Source organism: Aspergillus flavus, chromosome 3 (genome assembly GCF_009017415.1).
Source record: "Aspergillus flavus chromosome 3, complete sequence".
NCBI classification, from domain to species: domain Eukaryota; kingdom Fungi; phylum Ascomycota; class Eurotiomycetes; order Eurotiales; family Aspergillaceae; genus Aspergillus; species Aspergillus flavus.
The window spans coordinates 3,814,408-3,829,094 of NC_092407.1; the positions used below are offsets into that span (position 1 = coordinate 3,814,408).

A 14,687-nucleotide genomic window follows, 5' to 3' on the forward strand; every position below is an offset into this window, starting at 1 on the left:
GAAGAAAAAGGTCTGCAGAGGAAAAACTTTAGGACCCATTAAAAATCGGACAGTGTCCATGGTGAAATGCCGAGGAAGTTAGAACAATGGCATAGTGATGGGCAGCCTCACTAATTGATAATCTATATGGTAATGGAATAGAAAAGGGAAAGGAAAAAAGTTACAAGATTACCCAAAAGAGCAAACCCAACCACTGGACAGATCCCAGATCAAGGCTGGAAAGGGAAGGACGCCGTGTCCAGTCATTCGGCCTCAGACCACCACGGGACTCGGGACGGACTCGGCAGAGGGTTAACGAGGAATTGATTCGGGTCGGAGATGCCGAGGGAGGAAATTGGAAATTGCCTCAGCGGATGTAAGTACGAAAGAACCTTACGCCCGGAAGTCCAGTCCAGTATGGAGTGATTGGGGGGACGGGTAGAAAGAAAAAAAAAAATTTCCCTGACACGGAGCACCTACTCAGTACTAGACTAGTGTGGATGAGGGGAAAAAGAACTTTCACCGAGGAACCCTTTGGGGTCTGGAGAGGAGGGGAAAATTTTCTTTAGTGACAGTCGCCGGCGGTCTATTAGGGTCCTTAGGTAAGGAAATTTCTCCGCAATCCGCTGATAAAACCCCCCCCTTCGCAAGAGCGGTCCCCAGAGGGAAGAAAGTCCGGCATTCCCCCGAAATCATCCGATGGACCGTATCACTCTTGCAGGTATTTTGCCTCCGGCTTTTGTTCGTGCGAGAGGGTTCTGGACTGTCAATCCTTTTTTTCCTTCCCCTTCTTTGTCTGATTCTTCAAGTTTCAGTCAGCCCCTGCCAATGGGCAACTTTAAACTTCACTACGTGGCATACGCTGTATGACAATTGTACTTGAAGAGTCAACAACACAATCCTATTGCTTGATGACACCTCGCGTTTTCGTGATCTGAATATCTGCTAGTACCGAAGCCTACCTGGTAGAGGTCCAATCAGCTCAGTCAACCATCCCTCCGGACGGGAGATTGTCATCTAGAAAGACGGCAGTGCGCGCCACTAAAGCAGGCCCCATGTCTCGACTCCTGAATTAGCTGCAAATCATTTTTCATGACGCAATCCGGGCATCTTCCGTGGGAAATGTGGTCCCTTTCTATTTTATTTTATTTTACTTTTTTTCTGATTTAATTTTTTTTGTGCTGTCTCCAATTGTTACCCCCCTTGGTCGTTGCCCCGCTATAGCGGTCAGGGCGTAACACCCATACTGTGCCACAATGGGGTACAACTGTTCGGTAGGTAAGTTAAGTACTCTAGGTAAAATAGAGTGGTACCTAATTCGGGGCGTGTAACATTGAAGATACCTAAACTTCACGACGAACCCCATCATTTTCCAAGAAATCAGGTTACAAATGAAGGTTGAAGATAAGTCCGGAATGTAGAGCTGCAATTGGGTAATCTAGCGCGGATCATCCCTCTCGAGAGGAAAAAAAAAGGACCATTCTCCGGACTTCCCCTCCTTCTCTCCTCCTCAAGATCACTCCAGATGTTGTGATTCGAACATGTGATTGGCATGGACTATCACAAGCTATCGCACGCTAGTACCTGATTGACGCCGGAGCAGCTCTCGAACTAGAGCGTATCGTAGTATCGTACAATAAAGGCGAGACACAGACTTAGTGGTTAAATTAACCCCCCCCTCTTAAGTCGTTAGAATATGGAGAAAATTGGACCGGGATTCAGGGGAAAGCTCCATGGTTTTTGCCTATCTCCATATTCTATTCCCTCCAAGCTTTGACTCTAGTGACGCTAGTACCTTGCTAATTTATTTGACGGAGCATGTGGTTAAATAAGGACTTGTCAGGAAACCATGTGCCCCCCTGTAAGAACGCGAGGAGAATACACATGGTGATTGCAGAAGGCGGCAATATCAGTAAGATCGCTTTACCTTCCCGAATTGTTCTTCAGGCGACGTGTCATCGGCCACCAAAAAGGGTACCGATAGCGTCGCCAAGCCTCACTCCCCAGACATCACCGCAATTGCCGTAATTCGGAGTAACCGTTATATCAGGGGTAGGTAAGCACCAAGGGAAAAAAAAATACTAATAATTTCCTGAGTAATCAATGGAGGTCGTAGATGAAAAATATCAAAGATTTCATGTCGTGGCAAGCACCAACAGATGGGAAAACTTCGGTGATTTCTTTCCACTCCCTTTTCCGTCGTGGCCCTGTCGAGGTGGTATTTTTGGACCTCCTTGGATACTTAGGTAAGGTACGGAGGTAAATCAAGGACCTTTGGGGGTTACTTACCCACTTCGGCTCATCTTACTCCGTATCACTCATCCCCAGATAATGGATAAGGTATCTCTCTAGCTTAGCCTGAACTCGAAGCTCTTCTAATCAAGGGAAAAGTCCGTCGCTGATAGGGAACATGATAATGCCAAATTCCACCAATGACAATGTCAACTGGTAGAATTAGGTGTTCCAGCAATAGTACTATTAGTAGGGAACTCGGGCTAAAGCGTAATTGAATAACACCGGATTCCGGAAGCGCGGCCCCGCATAACCTGGGGGCGGCGGCTGTGAGCCTGTGAATCGGTGATATCAGCGTGTTATGGCTGTCGCAATCTGACTGGCCGAAAAGTCCTGTTCCAGAAGCTTGTGGGCCCCCGGATCGATAGCCTTGGCGCCTTGTGGGGGCCTCCCAGTGCGTGTACGTAAGACTGGGCCGGTCGTGGCTTTTTCGCTGTCGCAATCCGTTACAGAATGTTGTATGCGTCAATAATACCAAGGTAATATACTACCCTGTATCAATCTATCTGGGAAGACTGTATCAGAGTTCAGTAGCCTGTACTATCACCGAACCAACAATGTTCTGCTGATAAGCATTCCCTGCATACCATCTTCCTTCTAATCCCTGATAAAAGGCTATAACAGGTCCCTAAGTGACCTTGTGATATGCTATGGTGACTTCCCCGGATTTTATCCCCGCACATATTTGCCAAGAATCCAGCATGTTACCGTCGTCATTCGCGCTTGGAAACGGCAATCTGAGGAGTGAGTATAAAACTGAGGTAGTAATGGTGCGTTGCGTGACGGGTTGCCCCTTTGAGGGTCCTGGAGACCCTTGATATACGCCAGTCATGCAGAGCGAAAACGCAATGGTCGATGGATCTGGCGCGTGCAAGTAAGCGAAATCAGGGCATTACTATAGTATATGAGGTAACATTGCCATCGATTCCCCCTCGAGCACGTCATGATCCTCCTCGGATTTATTTTTGGTAAAGATTATCGTGGCACCGAAAGTTCAGCTCAACAATATGTATGTCGCACAACCATCATGACCAGGGCGGGAGGTTCGCCATGGGGTTGCTGTCGAATGCGTGTGTAACATCATCCTTATACTAACCCATCATGCAACTGCGATGTGGGGTTATACAGAGGTTAAGGCGCTAAAATCTGAAATAAAATAAAAATTAAAATTAAAATTAAATCAACTGAAGAAAAAGAAAAAACAATAACCCCAGAATCCAAGTAGATCTGTTCTGAATATTTCTGGGTTCATGTTGACTTCAGAGCATGTACCATATCCTGTCATATATTCTCATGCCAAAGCTGGCTCAAATTGCTCCTTCCAATTTGCGTATCTGTGTATGTCGAAGATCGTCACTAGAGTTAGATCACCGCACTCCACAGTTCGGTGGCCGCCTTTTTAAGCGGACTTTTATCCGGAACCTGTGCATGGAGTGTAGTAAATGGTCGTCACCTAAACTTGAGTGCTAGATTCGATCTCGTAATTGGACCTTCCAGCGTAGAGTAGTAGGGCCAGAAAGTGAGAGAGAGAGAGGGTCACCGACGCGTACAATGTCAGGTTACCTGTTCTTTTCTTTACTTTTTCTTTTCCTTGTCTCATTTTACCCCACACACCGACACAGCGGTTGGTCAACGAAATGATCGTCGGTTCTCCTCAGCTGTGCATAGTACTGCATACGCTATATCTTAGGCGCTTGCTCATTGACATGGGGTGATTCGAATGACACCTGGTCTGGACTGGATCAACGTGATTTAGTCACCACGGGATGTACTGTACATCCTTCAGATCGATACAGCCCTACTTGGTTCAGATGCGAGACCGGAAGTCTGAAAGAAAGAGGAAAAATACACCGGCGATGTCGGTCTCTTAATGGGAGATTATTAATATTCTCATCGGGCGCCTTGGAAGTAAACTCAATGTATCGAGGCTGATCGGAAGGCTCCTCCCCGGAGTGATGTGTTGGACATATGCTACTCAGACTGGCCCCCCGATATGGGGTAATGTCTTCCTTGGTCTGATAGCGACTGTGCGTAAACGGCGGTACCGAGGAAGGATTTTCTTATCTCAAAGTGGGGTAAGAAATCGCCTGATGGAGGACCAGGGTGGTAACGACCTACGGATAATCGGCTTTCAGAGAGAACTTGGCGGCTAAGTGATCATCAGTCAAAAGAATTTTTTTTTTCTGTTCTACTTTAGCTCCTCAGCTTCCACGGTAATGGCAAGCAACTTGCAGATATATTGGCGACAATCTTCTCATCCCACACTCCCAAGATATGGGGCTATCCGCAATTTACCCAAGTGGGATAAGGGTTTGGTTGAAAGCGGGAGTAAATACCCCGAAACGAGCACAATTCCATAACCTTAAGACCGGGCGATCTGTTGATAATGGGATGACCAAAAAATCTGTGTGTAGATCACCGCCTGTGATCACCGCGGGGAAGATCTTCGTCAGTTCAAGAACTTCCCGTTCAGTTTCTAGCAGATACGGGGAAGGTGAAAGAGGAAGGTCCTTTCAAAAGTATAGAATGAAGACTAATGATGCAAAAATGAAATAAAATAATCGTAATCATTTCCATATTCTTCAGTGATCACCCTTCAATCTTTCTTTTTTCGATAGCATCTTACTGTATGGTGCATATTAAAGTCGACGTGAGGAGGCGTCCATTGTATGGCTCTCAAGGGTGATAGGGCTTTTTCTTTCCTTTCCAAAGGCAATCTCTTGCCCAAGACTTACGCCATGGGTTCCTCTTCATTAAAGATCGTGCTGGACTTCACGCAGAATCTCACAGGATATCGTGTCAACTACTATGCAAGACCCGTCGGCTTGGATTCTACCGAATTGGCCAGTCAGTAGCCGTGATTGAAGCTCGTGACAGCTGCTGCCCCAACACCCGTACGGGGGAGTAGGCAACCCGTCATTGTTAATTCCGTCTCTCTTGGTCTCATAAAATCATTGGTAATGAAATTATCAATAACAACAGTAGCGAGACTGTGGCTATGCAAAACCAATTGCTCGGCAAAACGCGGGAAAAGGGGAAATATGTCAGCCTGCAAATGCTTCCCTGACACTTGTGAGACTTACAAAAATAATTTATGTTAACATGAAACCCCAAGTTACTTACGTGTCGACGCTACTAAGGTGAGTGGAAGCACTATTACGTACCGGGTACTGGTACCTGCGTGCCAACTCCATTGTACACCCCATTTGTCCCACCTTTCCTCCAGTATTGGGTGGTGGGGTGAAACTGAGACTAGAGACTGTGTAGAACACTGGGAACTCCTCGGCATCCGGTCCGGCATCAGGTGCGAGAAGATAATTCCCTCCAGATGACTCCTGAACATAGTATGTACACCAAAGATGTACGTTCCAGAGATAAGGGGCAAAGAAGGCCGACCACCGATCAGATTATGTTATGCATGGTCTTTGGTCGAAAATATTAGCTAAGTTTATGTGGCATGTCATGTGCAGCCACCAGGTGAATGCTGTTGGTATGTGCATACATTTTCCCTACACCCTCAGCTTGTATGCGCATTCGTATTCCAAAGTCAAGGGTACTTTTGACACCCTTATCTGGGCGTTCTAATTAGCTATTTCCTCCCCTCCTCGTTAATCTATGAGGATCTCGTTGCGGCACTCACCTCCCTAGCTCCAGGAACCTCTGGGCCATAGAGGGCGCGAACTCCTATCGGAGTCACAATGCAATATCTGCTGATTGCAGAAATTAAACAGCCGAGTTTATCCTATCGGAAGGGTTCAGGACACCCCATGATATCTCTCGGTCGATAGGTGGAGACGCCCCGTTCCTTTCCCCGCTTAGGAACGTTTCTCTGATAACATCAGTAGTAGTACTCAAGTCGTGGATCTGGGCGCATAATGGGCCAGGATATTGGGGTTGATTACGCATAAACCTGCTGCATTTGATATTGATGTTACAATCTATATCCTGCTTGTACGCAGTATTAGGTACACTCGAGGAGAAACCAGTCAAATCAGAGGTGTCGTTACGTATACATATAATTTGGAGAATATTTATAATTATATAGTATGTATGTACATAATGCTAATGATAAATGATAATCAGGTTGTCCCTCCCGCTAGAACCTATAACTCTAGAATACTCAACCCTGTCCTTGCCACCGCGGGGTGAAACTTGTGATCGACCACTAGGAAACAGCTGAGACGGCTTCATGCATGGCTGTCCATTTCCTCGGTCTCCTCCCATTACCTATTTGCTGGACGATCTTTTCTTTTTCGTCAGCCGTCTAGACCCTCACTTTGTCGTAATAATAAACAAATAGTTACAGCCAAAGAAGAAGGCCTCCTTGCAGGTTGACGTTCGTTGTTCTTGAAAGTTAAATCATATCTGTGTCGAGAGACAAAGAAACCCTGGCTGTGCTTCCCCAGAGACACCAAACGCCATCATACGTAATCCCCCCAAATAATATACTTTCAAAATTAATAATGGTATCAGAGTTGCCTGAAAGGATGGAATTTGTGGTGGCTGCGCTCGACAGATTACCCTGGAGCCAGGCTGGCCGGAGTTGGCTTGCCGACACCGTATCTTTCTTTATCCCGAGGGGTCTTGGCTCTCTCCATGTTCCCCAGGTTCTTGGGGAGAAGGATGAACCATGACCATGTAATCTACTTAACCACTAGTTTTATCTTCGATGGAGATTATAGTGGGCTTAGTGGCCAGAATTCACCAGTCATGAAATCCACACCCCTCCACTGTGGTACATCCTTATCAATAATGGGTATGCTGGTCATCGTGAAGAGAAGATAGGAATCATACACTCCATCTGGGGAAATCATTCCGAACAGTGGTAGAGCAAGTGGACCTGGGGATTGCGGAGTTCATTTCCCGAAATTCTTCCTTTTCTACTTCAATTACTTGATTATTATTACAATTACCATTACTACTATTCTTTTTTCTCTCATTTTCTTTGTCACTCAAATTGTTCCTGCTGCTTCGATGGAAAGTGGTGGACAGGGTTTAGGTGATAGAAACACTAAGATTAGTCGAAAGGTTGACAGAATTACCATCGATGTTAGGTAACGGATAATCTGGCTGGACTTGAAGGAAGGGGACGTCACCATGTCGGGTAATTAGAAACCTTGCAACTGGAAGCGTCAAGGGGCCTTTTGGAGGCGTCGATTAGGGTCTTGTTGCCGCCTTATGGCTGACTTTGAGGCTTACGTTCGGCGATCACATCATACTTCCTAAATGAGAACACCGGACAAATCCCCTTTTCCGGGCAGATTTAACCTCGCTTCTTTGCGTGTCTGGGGTCTGGGGCAAGAACTGATTTTTGCCCTAACCTTGGTTCGTGAGTTTCCTCGAAAGTAGGGCGGCAGTTCTTTTTTATTTATTTTTATTTATTTTTTTTTAACCATTTTCTTTTTGTCTGTGACTCATGACACACCGACAGCTGCCTGTGTGTTGTTGTCATTACCCGCCTGGGGCGTCATCCCGGCTAATTTTCGTGGACTCCAGCTCAGCCAGTGGTTGCGCCAACAGCCTCATGAGGCCGTCTGGACCGATGATGAATGATGAAGTATTGGATCTCGCCCATCGTATGACTCTGGACACAGCGCATCTCGTCAGCGCTCTTTGATATCATCAGCGCCTATGATCGGCTGAATCCATCACACCCGCAACGGTGGAATCCCTTTCATTCGACAGTGTTGTACCTCCCTACAAATATTGACTTATTTCAGTGTCCAACCATTCACGGGAGACGGTCGATCAACTGGTCTGGACCGACAGTCTTGATGTTCTGTCGAACAGCCTTTCCCCGGGTATGCCCCAGACATGCTGGGGAAGAGACCAAAAAATGCAAACACCCAGTCTCAGCATTCCTCGGAAGGCGTCATCACCTCATTCCATTATCATCATCACTCCCCCAAATGTTATCATTGTGCCCCGTTCTTGTCTTGGACTTTTCTTGGTTATTGTTTTTTAGACTTTCATTGCCATTTTTATATATTACTATATCTTTTTCAGTCCTTCCCGTAGTGTATGTAAATCACATTGGGGGAGAGGTCCGTTTGACCAGGTCAGCCTTGAGGTACTGTGTGGTACCCTCATATGACAGAAGTGACTTCGTCACATGGGGATCCCTACGAAGATGAAGTTGATATATTCTTATTATTCAATTCCATTCCGCAATCCAGTCCACCCGCGCTTGGTCAACGGAGTATTCTCTGCGATCTTCCGCGATAGCCGGCTCGGAAGTCCCGTTACGGATTGCTCATTTTACACCGTTACCTTACAATTCAATAATACGGGGCACGCACTTCTCCAGACCACACAAGCCACTTCTGCAGTTCCAGTTTCTACTCCGTAAATCCCTATCAACTTAGTCCGCCCCACATTCTTTTTTTTTTTCCTTTTTTTTTCGCTCCCGGTCAGAGTGATAGTGGGATTTATTACACACCGTGCGTGGTCGAAGAACGACACGGAAGAAGCCCCGGAAGACGCCTTCTCTAGGCAACAAATGATTGTACTCTTATGATACTCAATACGGTAGAAAATAGAGAATTGAGATACGAAAGCTGACTCATCAGAACAGAATAAGGGGAATTTTTGATTAGCAAATAACAATAATAATTATACAAAATAACAATTAAAAAAATTTAGGGTATTCCCCACCCGCTGTAATCCTGGGTGTATCTCAAAGCAAAGCAGGCGATCTGGTTTGAGCACGTTCTTTTTTTTTCTTTTTCTTTTTTCTATTTTTTTTTTTTTTTTTTTTTTTATTTTAGGTCTTGCCTTTTTTTTTCTTTTCCTTTTTTTTTTTTTTTTGCCCCCCGATAATTCTCCCCACACATAGGACATACTTTTTTTTTTTCCTTCCACTCCCTTCAAGGTCTCCGATTCCGATAACCCCCTCTACCAGCTTCGCCCTGCCTTTTTCTCTCCCCTCCCCCGAAGCTCCATTTCTCTCTTCTTCCCCTCCATTCCTCATTCTTCCTCTTCCGTATTTCCTTTATATGCTCCTATCCCCAGACCATTTCTCCAGATTTCTCTCTCTTTCCCCTCTCTCCCTTTCGACAAATTGTTGCTTGACTACATCCATCTCGGGTTACCTACTTACAGTACCAATTCCGGATATACTCTATCCCACCCATCACCACATTCCATAACAGCGCCCTTTCATTGGGAAAGTCACTCTTCCTTGAAATTGGTTACATCGCGGACCATCGTACCTTCTTTAATCGCAAGGCTTGTGATACTCCTTGCGGTGCTCGTTCATCAACTAGTACTTTGCCAAGAGCAAGTCTCCGTCTTGTCGGGTGGTGATCGACTCTCCCCGATTTACCTACCCCTGTTGCGACGAATCCTGATTCGCCTCGGCTCGTCAGCCCTTCCGAGCTTCCCTTAAGTACAGGCTTCGTCCCCTCTTTAGCTGCACTCCTCGGTGCTAGGTTAGGACGAGTCACATGCCACCACCGGCTTCTTCAGTGGATTTCACCAATCTGCTGAACCCTCAGAATAACGAGACTGGTTCTGCACCTTCCACGCCAGTGGATAGCTCCAAGGCTCCCTCTACCCCGTCCAGTACTCAGTCCAACTCTACCATGGCCTCGTCTGTTAGCTTACTACCGCCCCTCATGAAGGGTGCTCGTCCCGCAACGGAAGAAGCGCGCCAGGATCTTCCCCGTCCATACAAGTGTCCCCTGTGTGATCGCGCCTTCCATCGTTTGGAGCACCAGACCAGACATATTCGCACACATACGGGTGAAAAGCCACACGCTTGCCAGTTCCCGGGCTGCACAAAACGCTTTAGTCGCTCTGACGAGCTGACACGCCACTCAAGAATTCACAACAACCCCAACTCCAGGCGGAGTAACAAGGCACATCTGGCCGCTGCCGCTGCCGCTGCCGCTGCCGGACAAGAGAATGCAATGGTAAATGTGACCAACGCGGGCTCGTTGATGCCCCCGCCCACAAAGCCTATGACCCGCTCTGCGCCTGTCTCTCAGGTTGGATCTCCGGATGTCTCCCCTCCGCACTCCTTCTCGAACTATGCCGGTCACATGCGTTCCAATCTGGGACCATATGCTCGCAACACCGAGCGGGCGTCCTCGGGAATGGATATCAATCTACTTGCCACCGCTGCATCTCAGGTTGAGCGTGATGAACAACATTTTGGGTTCCACGCTGGTCCACGTAATCACCATTTGTTCGCCTCGCGTCACCACACCGGTCGTGGCCTGCCTTCCCTTTCAGCGTACGCCATCTCGCACAGCATGAGCCGTTCTCACTCTCACGAGGACGAGGATGGTTACACTCATCGCGTCAAGCGCTCAAGGCCTAACTCACCAAACTCGACCGCTCCCTCCTCACCGACTTTCTCTCACGACTCTCTTTCCCCAACGCCAGACCACACTCCGTTGGCAACCCCTGCTCATTCGCCACGCTTGAGGCCATTGGGATCTAGCGAACTCCACCTTCCTTCGATTCGCCATCTGTCCCTCCATCACACCCCTGCCCTTGCTCCAATGGAGCCCCAGCCGGAAGGCCCCAACTATTACAGTCCCAGCCAGTCTCATGGTCCCACAATCAGCGATATCATGTCCAGACCCGACGGAACACAGCGTAAACTGCCCGTTCCACAGGTTCCCAAGGTCGCGGTGCAAGATATGCTGAACCCCAGCGCTGGGTTTTCGTCGGTTTCCTCATCGACGAATAACTCTGTCGCAGGAAATGATTTGGCAGAACGTTTCTAGCCTGGTGCGGCTGCGAAACCCTTTCAATGTATAAAATTTTGGGCTCAAAAAAAATTCTTGACTGTCATACGCGCTACGAAACGAATAGACTTTGTGCATTTACAGTGCGTGGTTCATGGGCATCCTTGGTGTCGGCTGGCTTTCTTTGCTTACTTTGTTCGAGTATACTTTTGCGAGGCGTCCATAGTGATAGACGGGTGGGATATTCTTGTGGCTTTTTCCGTGCTTGTTCGATTCTCCCCTTTCGCTCTCCTTGAAAAATACCTTTCTTATCCTATAACCATTTGTTTCATTATCCCAATGGGAATTGGCTCTACAGCTCTTATTCATTTTGTCTACTCCTCTCCTGAGGCCCAGTCCCCTGATAATTCCGGGCTCTACCATATACATTTCATTTCGACTATGTCAGTTTCCGCTTCGATTTAGACCTCGAGCAGGACGAGAGGGTTCCCAAAGAAAATACAAACAAAAATTATAGTAATCTGCGTTTACTTTGGCATAATACAGTAGTCATTAGTTGAGGTAGGCATAATCTGGATGTCTAACCATCACTTGCCCTAACCTCCTACCATCTGCTGCTAGTATTTGTCTTATTTACCCGAAACCCAATTCAACGAGATAGATGGATTGACGAATAACAATTTGTTGTCCAGCGACATGCATGATACATGCGTACGTACATACATAATAGTAGTCACAGACCAGTTCATCACATCCTGGTCTCGGGTATTCAGATACGGAAATGCGTAAGATTGGAAGGGTCTAAGAAAAAGCAAAGAAAAAGGAAAAGTTAACACTGGCTGGCGCTCTCTTTCCATCTCTGATCAATGTTATTGTTCGTCACTCAGCTGTGGACGTGGCTCCAGTCAAGTTGTGAATTATGATAGGGTATTGTTGACTTGACAAGTTGATCTTGATGGAATCAAATCTTCTCCCCGCCAGATTCTGACGCTTGAGGCTCTCGGATCGAATGAACAACTTTTTCGCACCACATCAACCGGTTGCCGCGTGATGCTGGAGACAAACCGACCCAAACGTCACGGTCACACGGAGGATACGTTTGCTAGAGCCAGCTGATACCCCAAGAGACAAGAAGGTAAAGGTCGCAAAAATCTTTTCAATAAGATGGCATCTTCCCCCCACCAACCCTTAACCATTCTCCTTTCAAGCTGTGTTGCCCCGCTTTGGTGCATGGGCTTGGGTAGTGCGGTCGCAAAACTACTAATTTAATGACCGACTGCTGCTGCTTTTTCACTCGCCGCTCACGGACTAAGCATGTGGGAACAGGATCGCCCCGTCACTATTTCAGATCGTGTCGTATCAAGGTGTTCGCCCGGTGCTGCTGGCACGAACGCCGGCCATCCAAGATCATTGTTCTCATTCAAACCGGGCGGCTTACGTCTAGCCGCGGACGTAAGCACGAAGAGTGTGTGTAGTGGTGGGAGTGAAGCCGTTGCCGAAACCATGCCGTCCTCCACGGCCGTCCCGTCGTTATCAAGCGACGCTGCCTCCGCTTCATCCTCATCAGCGGGTGTATCTCTGGAGACAAGATGGGCGGAAGGTCTCACCGGCCAGGAGATATTAGAAGACGATGGAACGGGCGCGCTCGTCGTCCCGCCGTCCCGCCCTGCTCGGCAATATCATCACCATACCTATATCTGTCTGTTCTATATCTTAGATTGTCACCACACCTTCGACGATGTCGAGCAATGGAAGACTCACGTTCTGAGCCACTTCCGAACCCACGAACCACCGCGAACAGCCCGATGCCCTCTATGTCCGGGTGAGCGGTTCAGCGACACCCCCGAACAGAAAGGATGGGATCGCATGCTCGACCATGTCGATGTAGCACATTATCAACGGGGCCAGACCCTAGCTGGAAGCCGACCGGACTTTCAACTGATGCAGTATCTCTACCGCTTGCGGATCATCAGCGTTGACCAGTTCAAGGTGATGCAGCTGCCACCGCCGCCGTCTAGCCCTGCTTATCATCGATCGCAAGAACCCGTCCGGGCAAATATAGGGTCGTCGGATGAACCATACTGTGCTCCGTATAGTCGACGGCGAGAACAAAGGATGCGAGGACAGCGTCGAGGGGTCAGCGTCGGATGATGTCGTGTGCTTTTTATCAGTCCACAGACTGTGTGGCGTGACTTCATGCAATGATGGCCTGTCCCACAGGGAACCAGTGGGACCTGGTTCCCCTTCTTTTATGAAAAAAACTGACCCAGGATGTCCCCTTCCTAGTCTCTCTTTCTGTCAGCTTTCTCTCTTGCTTCTTCCAGACCCTTTCTGTGCTCCTGTAACAACTCCCGATACTGATGGCTGCAGGGCATGTTAACGAACAGACATAATGTCTCACGACAGATTGTGTATTATCTCTTCTTATGCAGGGTGCTATGAATGGTTTTATATAGCGAAAAGTCAAAAGCGAATCTTAACAATATATTTTTTTTCTTTCGTTCCATGAATCAGGTGTAGATGCACTGAAATACGTCGCGACGCAAGGGAACCTGCAGTAACAAAAAACTCAAGTAAGGTACCTTTGGAAATCTTATAACCTACAGTAGTACATACTCTTGGCACACTCTGTTTCTATGTTTCATGAGGTCATGGAATACACAGTGTGTCTATTTTCGATACATCGCATTTCTCCGCGCGACTCGTAAACTGTGGCAGGGTAGATGCTGCTTGGACAAAAGTACCATCTGAAGTATGGACCTTTTGTTGCACATAATGGATGAGAATTTGTTCAGATACTGGGGACGAGATATATTGCGGGCAACCTCTGTATTATGTTTGTGTATTGTGAGCAGCGGTACTGAACTGTTTGTTCTTTCTAGCATCGTGATTCTCATCGTGAGGCTGTACTTTCACATTGGGAACATACAGTCACAGGAGTTGAGAAACAAAAAAAGAAGAAAGAAGAAAGAAAGAGAGACAAGAGAGAGAAGAGAGAGCATGATCCAGGTTTGACCACTACAGCATTACGGTTGCAAGCGAAACTATTTCTATCAAAGTATAACGGACAATTTATGACCAAACTGCTACAGTCAACGCCTGAGAATTCTGCAATGATTGTAACTCTCTACTTGATGTAAGTACCCATAATATAACGTCTGCGAGTGACTATGTTAGTCATCACTCAGAATACCCTATATAAGTAGGTGGGAGGGGTGATCAAACCCTTGAGAGTAAGCCATGAAGAATGCGGCCATATGGCGATGAAACCGGCTAGAGAGAGGACCACAGGCTACTCGTCCAGGCGCTGCAGCAATGCTGTAAGTACCTTTTCGATACAGAAGACTGTTTTGGCAATATTAGCCAGATGTTCCCTGTTTCTTTAGGGTATCCTACTTGGAGATCTTGAGATCACGGGCAATAGGACTCAGATAATTAGAAAGACCATTTGGCAGGGTAATTCAGAATTAGCGAGCCCGTGCTGGAATGCCATACTGCAGCTGTGAAACCTGCTCTACAAAACGTCTTGCATGGATCATGTTAAAAGCAACGTTCACGTATATTGTCTTAGATCTAGACTAGGGCTACGGAGTAAACACGGACCCATTGTGTCATGAACTGGCGGCGGTTTGACAAACAGAACAAACATGCGGTCCAAGCAGTGTCCATGTTCAATCATCCATTCCCACCACATCGAACTAACTCAGCACGGGGTTACTT

At 47.2% G+C, this 14,687-nt stretch overlaps 4 protein-coding genes across 4 annotated transcripts; all 4 read left to right on the top strand.

Annotated features, from left to right (window-relative positions):
* Positions 1-1,863: 1,863 nt before the first annotated feature.
* On the top strand, positions 1,864-2,242 carry F9C07_7344 (uncharacterized protein; the record flags this gene model as incomplete). Its single annotated transcript, XM_071511610.1, has 3 exons — positions 1,864-1,891; positions 1,927-2,031; positions 2,112-2,242. 3 exons carry the CDS (start codon positions 1,864-1,866, stop codon positions 2,240-2,242), a joined length of 264 nt encoding a protein of 87 aa, XP_071365199.1.
* Positions 2,243-7,497: 5,255 nt separating this feature from the next.
* On the top strand, positions 7,498-8,236 carry F9C07_7345 (uncharacterized protein; the record flags this gene model as incomplete). Its single annotated transcript, XM_071511611.1, has 2 exons — positions 7,498-7,600; positions 7,992-8,236. The coding sequence occupies 2 exons, from the start codon at positions 7,498-7,500 to the stop codon at positions 8,234-8,236; spliced, it is 348 nt and encodes a 115-aa protein (XP_071365200.1).
* Positions 8,237-9,716: 1,480 nt separating this feature from the next.
* On the top strand, positions 9,717-11,006 carry F9C07_7346 (putative DNA-binding protein creA; the record flags this gene model as incomplete). The annotated part of the gene is made up of 1 exon (XM_041285481.1): positions 9,717-11,006. One exon carries the CDS (start codon positions 9,717-9,719, stop codon positions 11,004-11,006), a length of 1,290 nt encoding a protein of 429 aa, XP_041145065.1.
* Positions 11,007-11,839: 833 nt separating this feature from the next.
* F9C07_1455856 (uncharacterized protein) lies at positions 11,840-13,456 on the top strand. Its single transcript, XM_041285482.2, has 2 exons — positions 11,840-13,264; positions 13,338-13,456. The coding sequence occupies exon 1, from the start codon at positions 12,282-12,284 to the stop codon at positions 13,116-13,118; it is 837 nt and encodes a 278-aa protein (XP_041145066.1). The 5' UTR covers positions 11,840-12,281; the 3' UTR covers positions 13,119-13,264; positions 13,338-13,456.
* The last annotated feature ends 1,231 nt before the right edge of the window (positions 13,457-14,687 follow it).

Bases quoted from the DNA above. Each gene is read 5' to 3' on its own strand.
- F9C07_1455856 (XM_041285482.2), top strand. From the start codon at position 12,282: ATGTGGGAACAGGATCGCCCCGTCACTATTTCAGATCGTGTCGTATCA.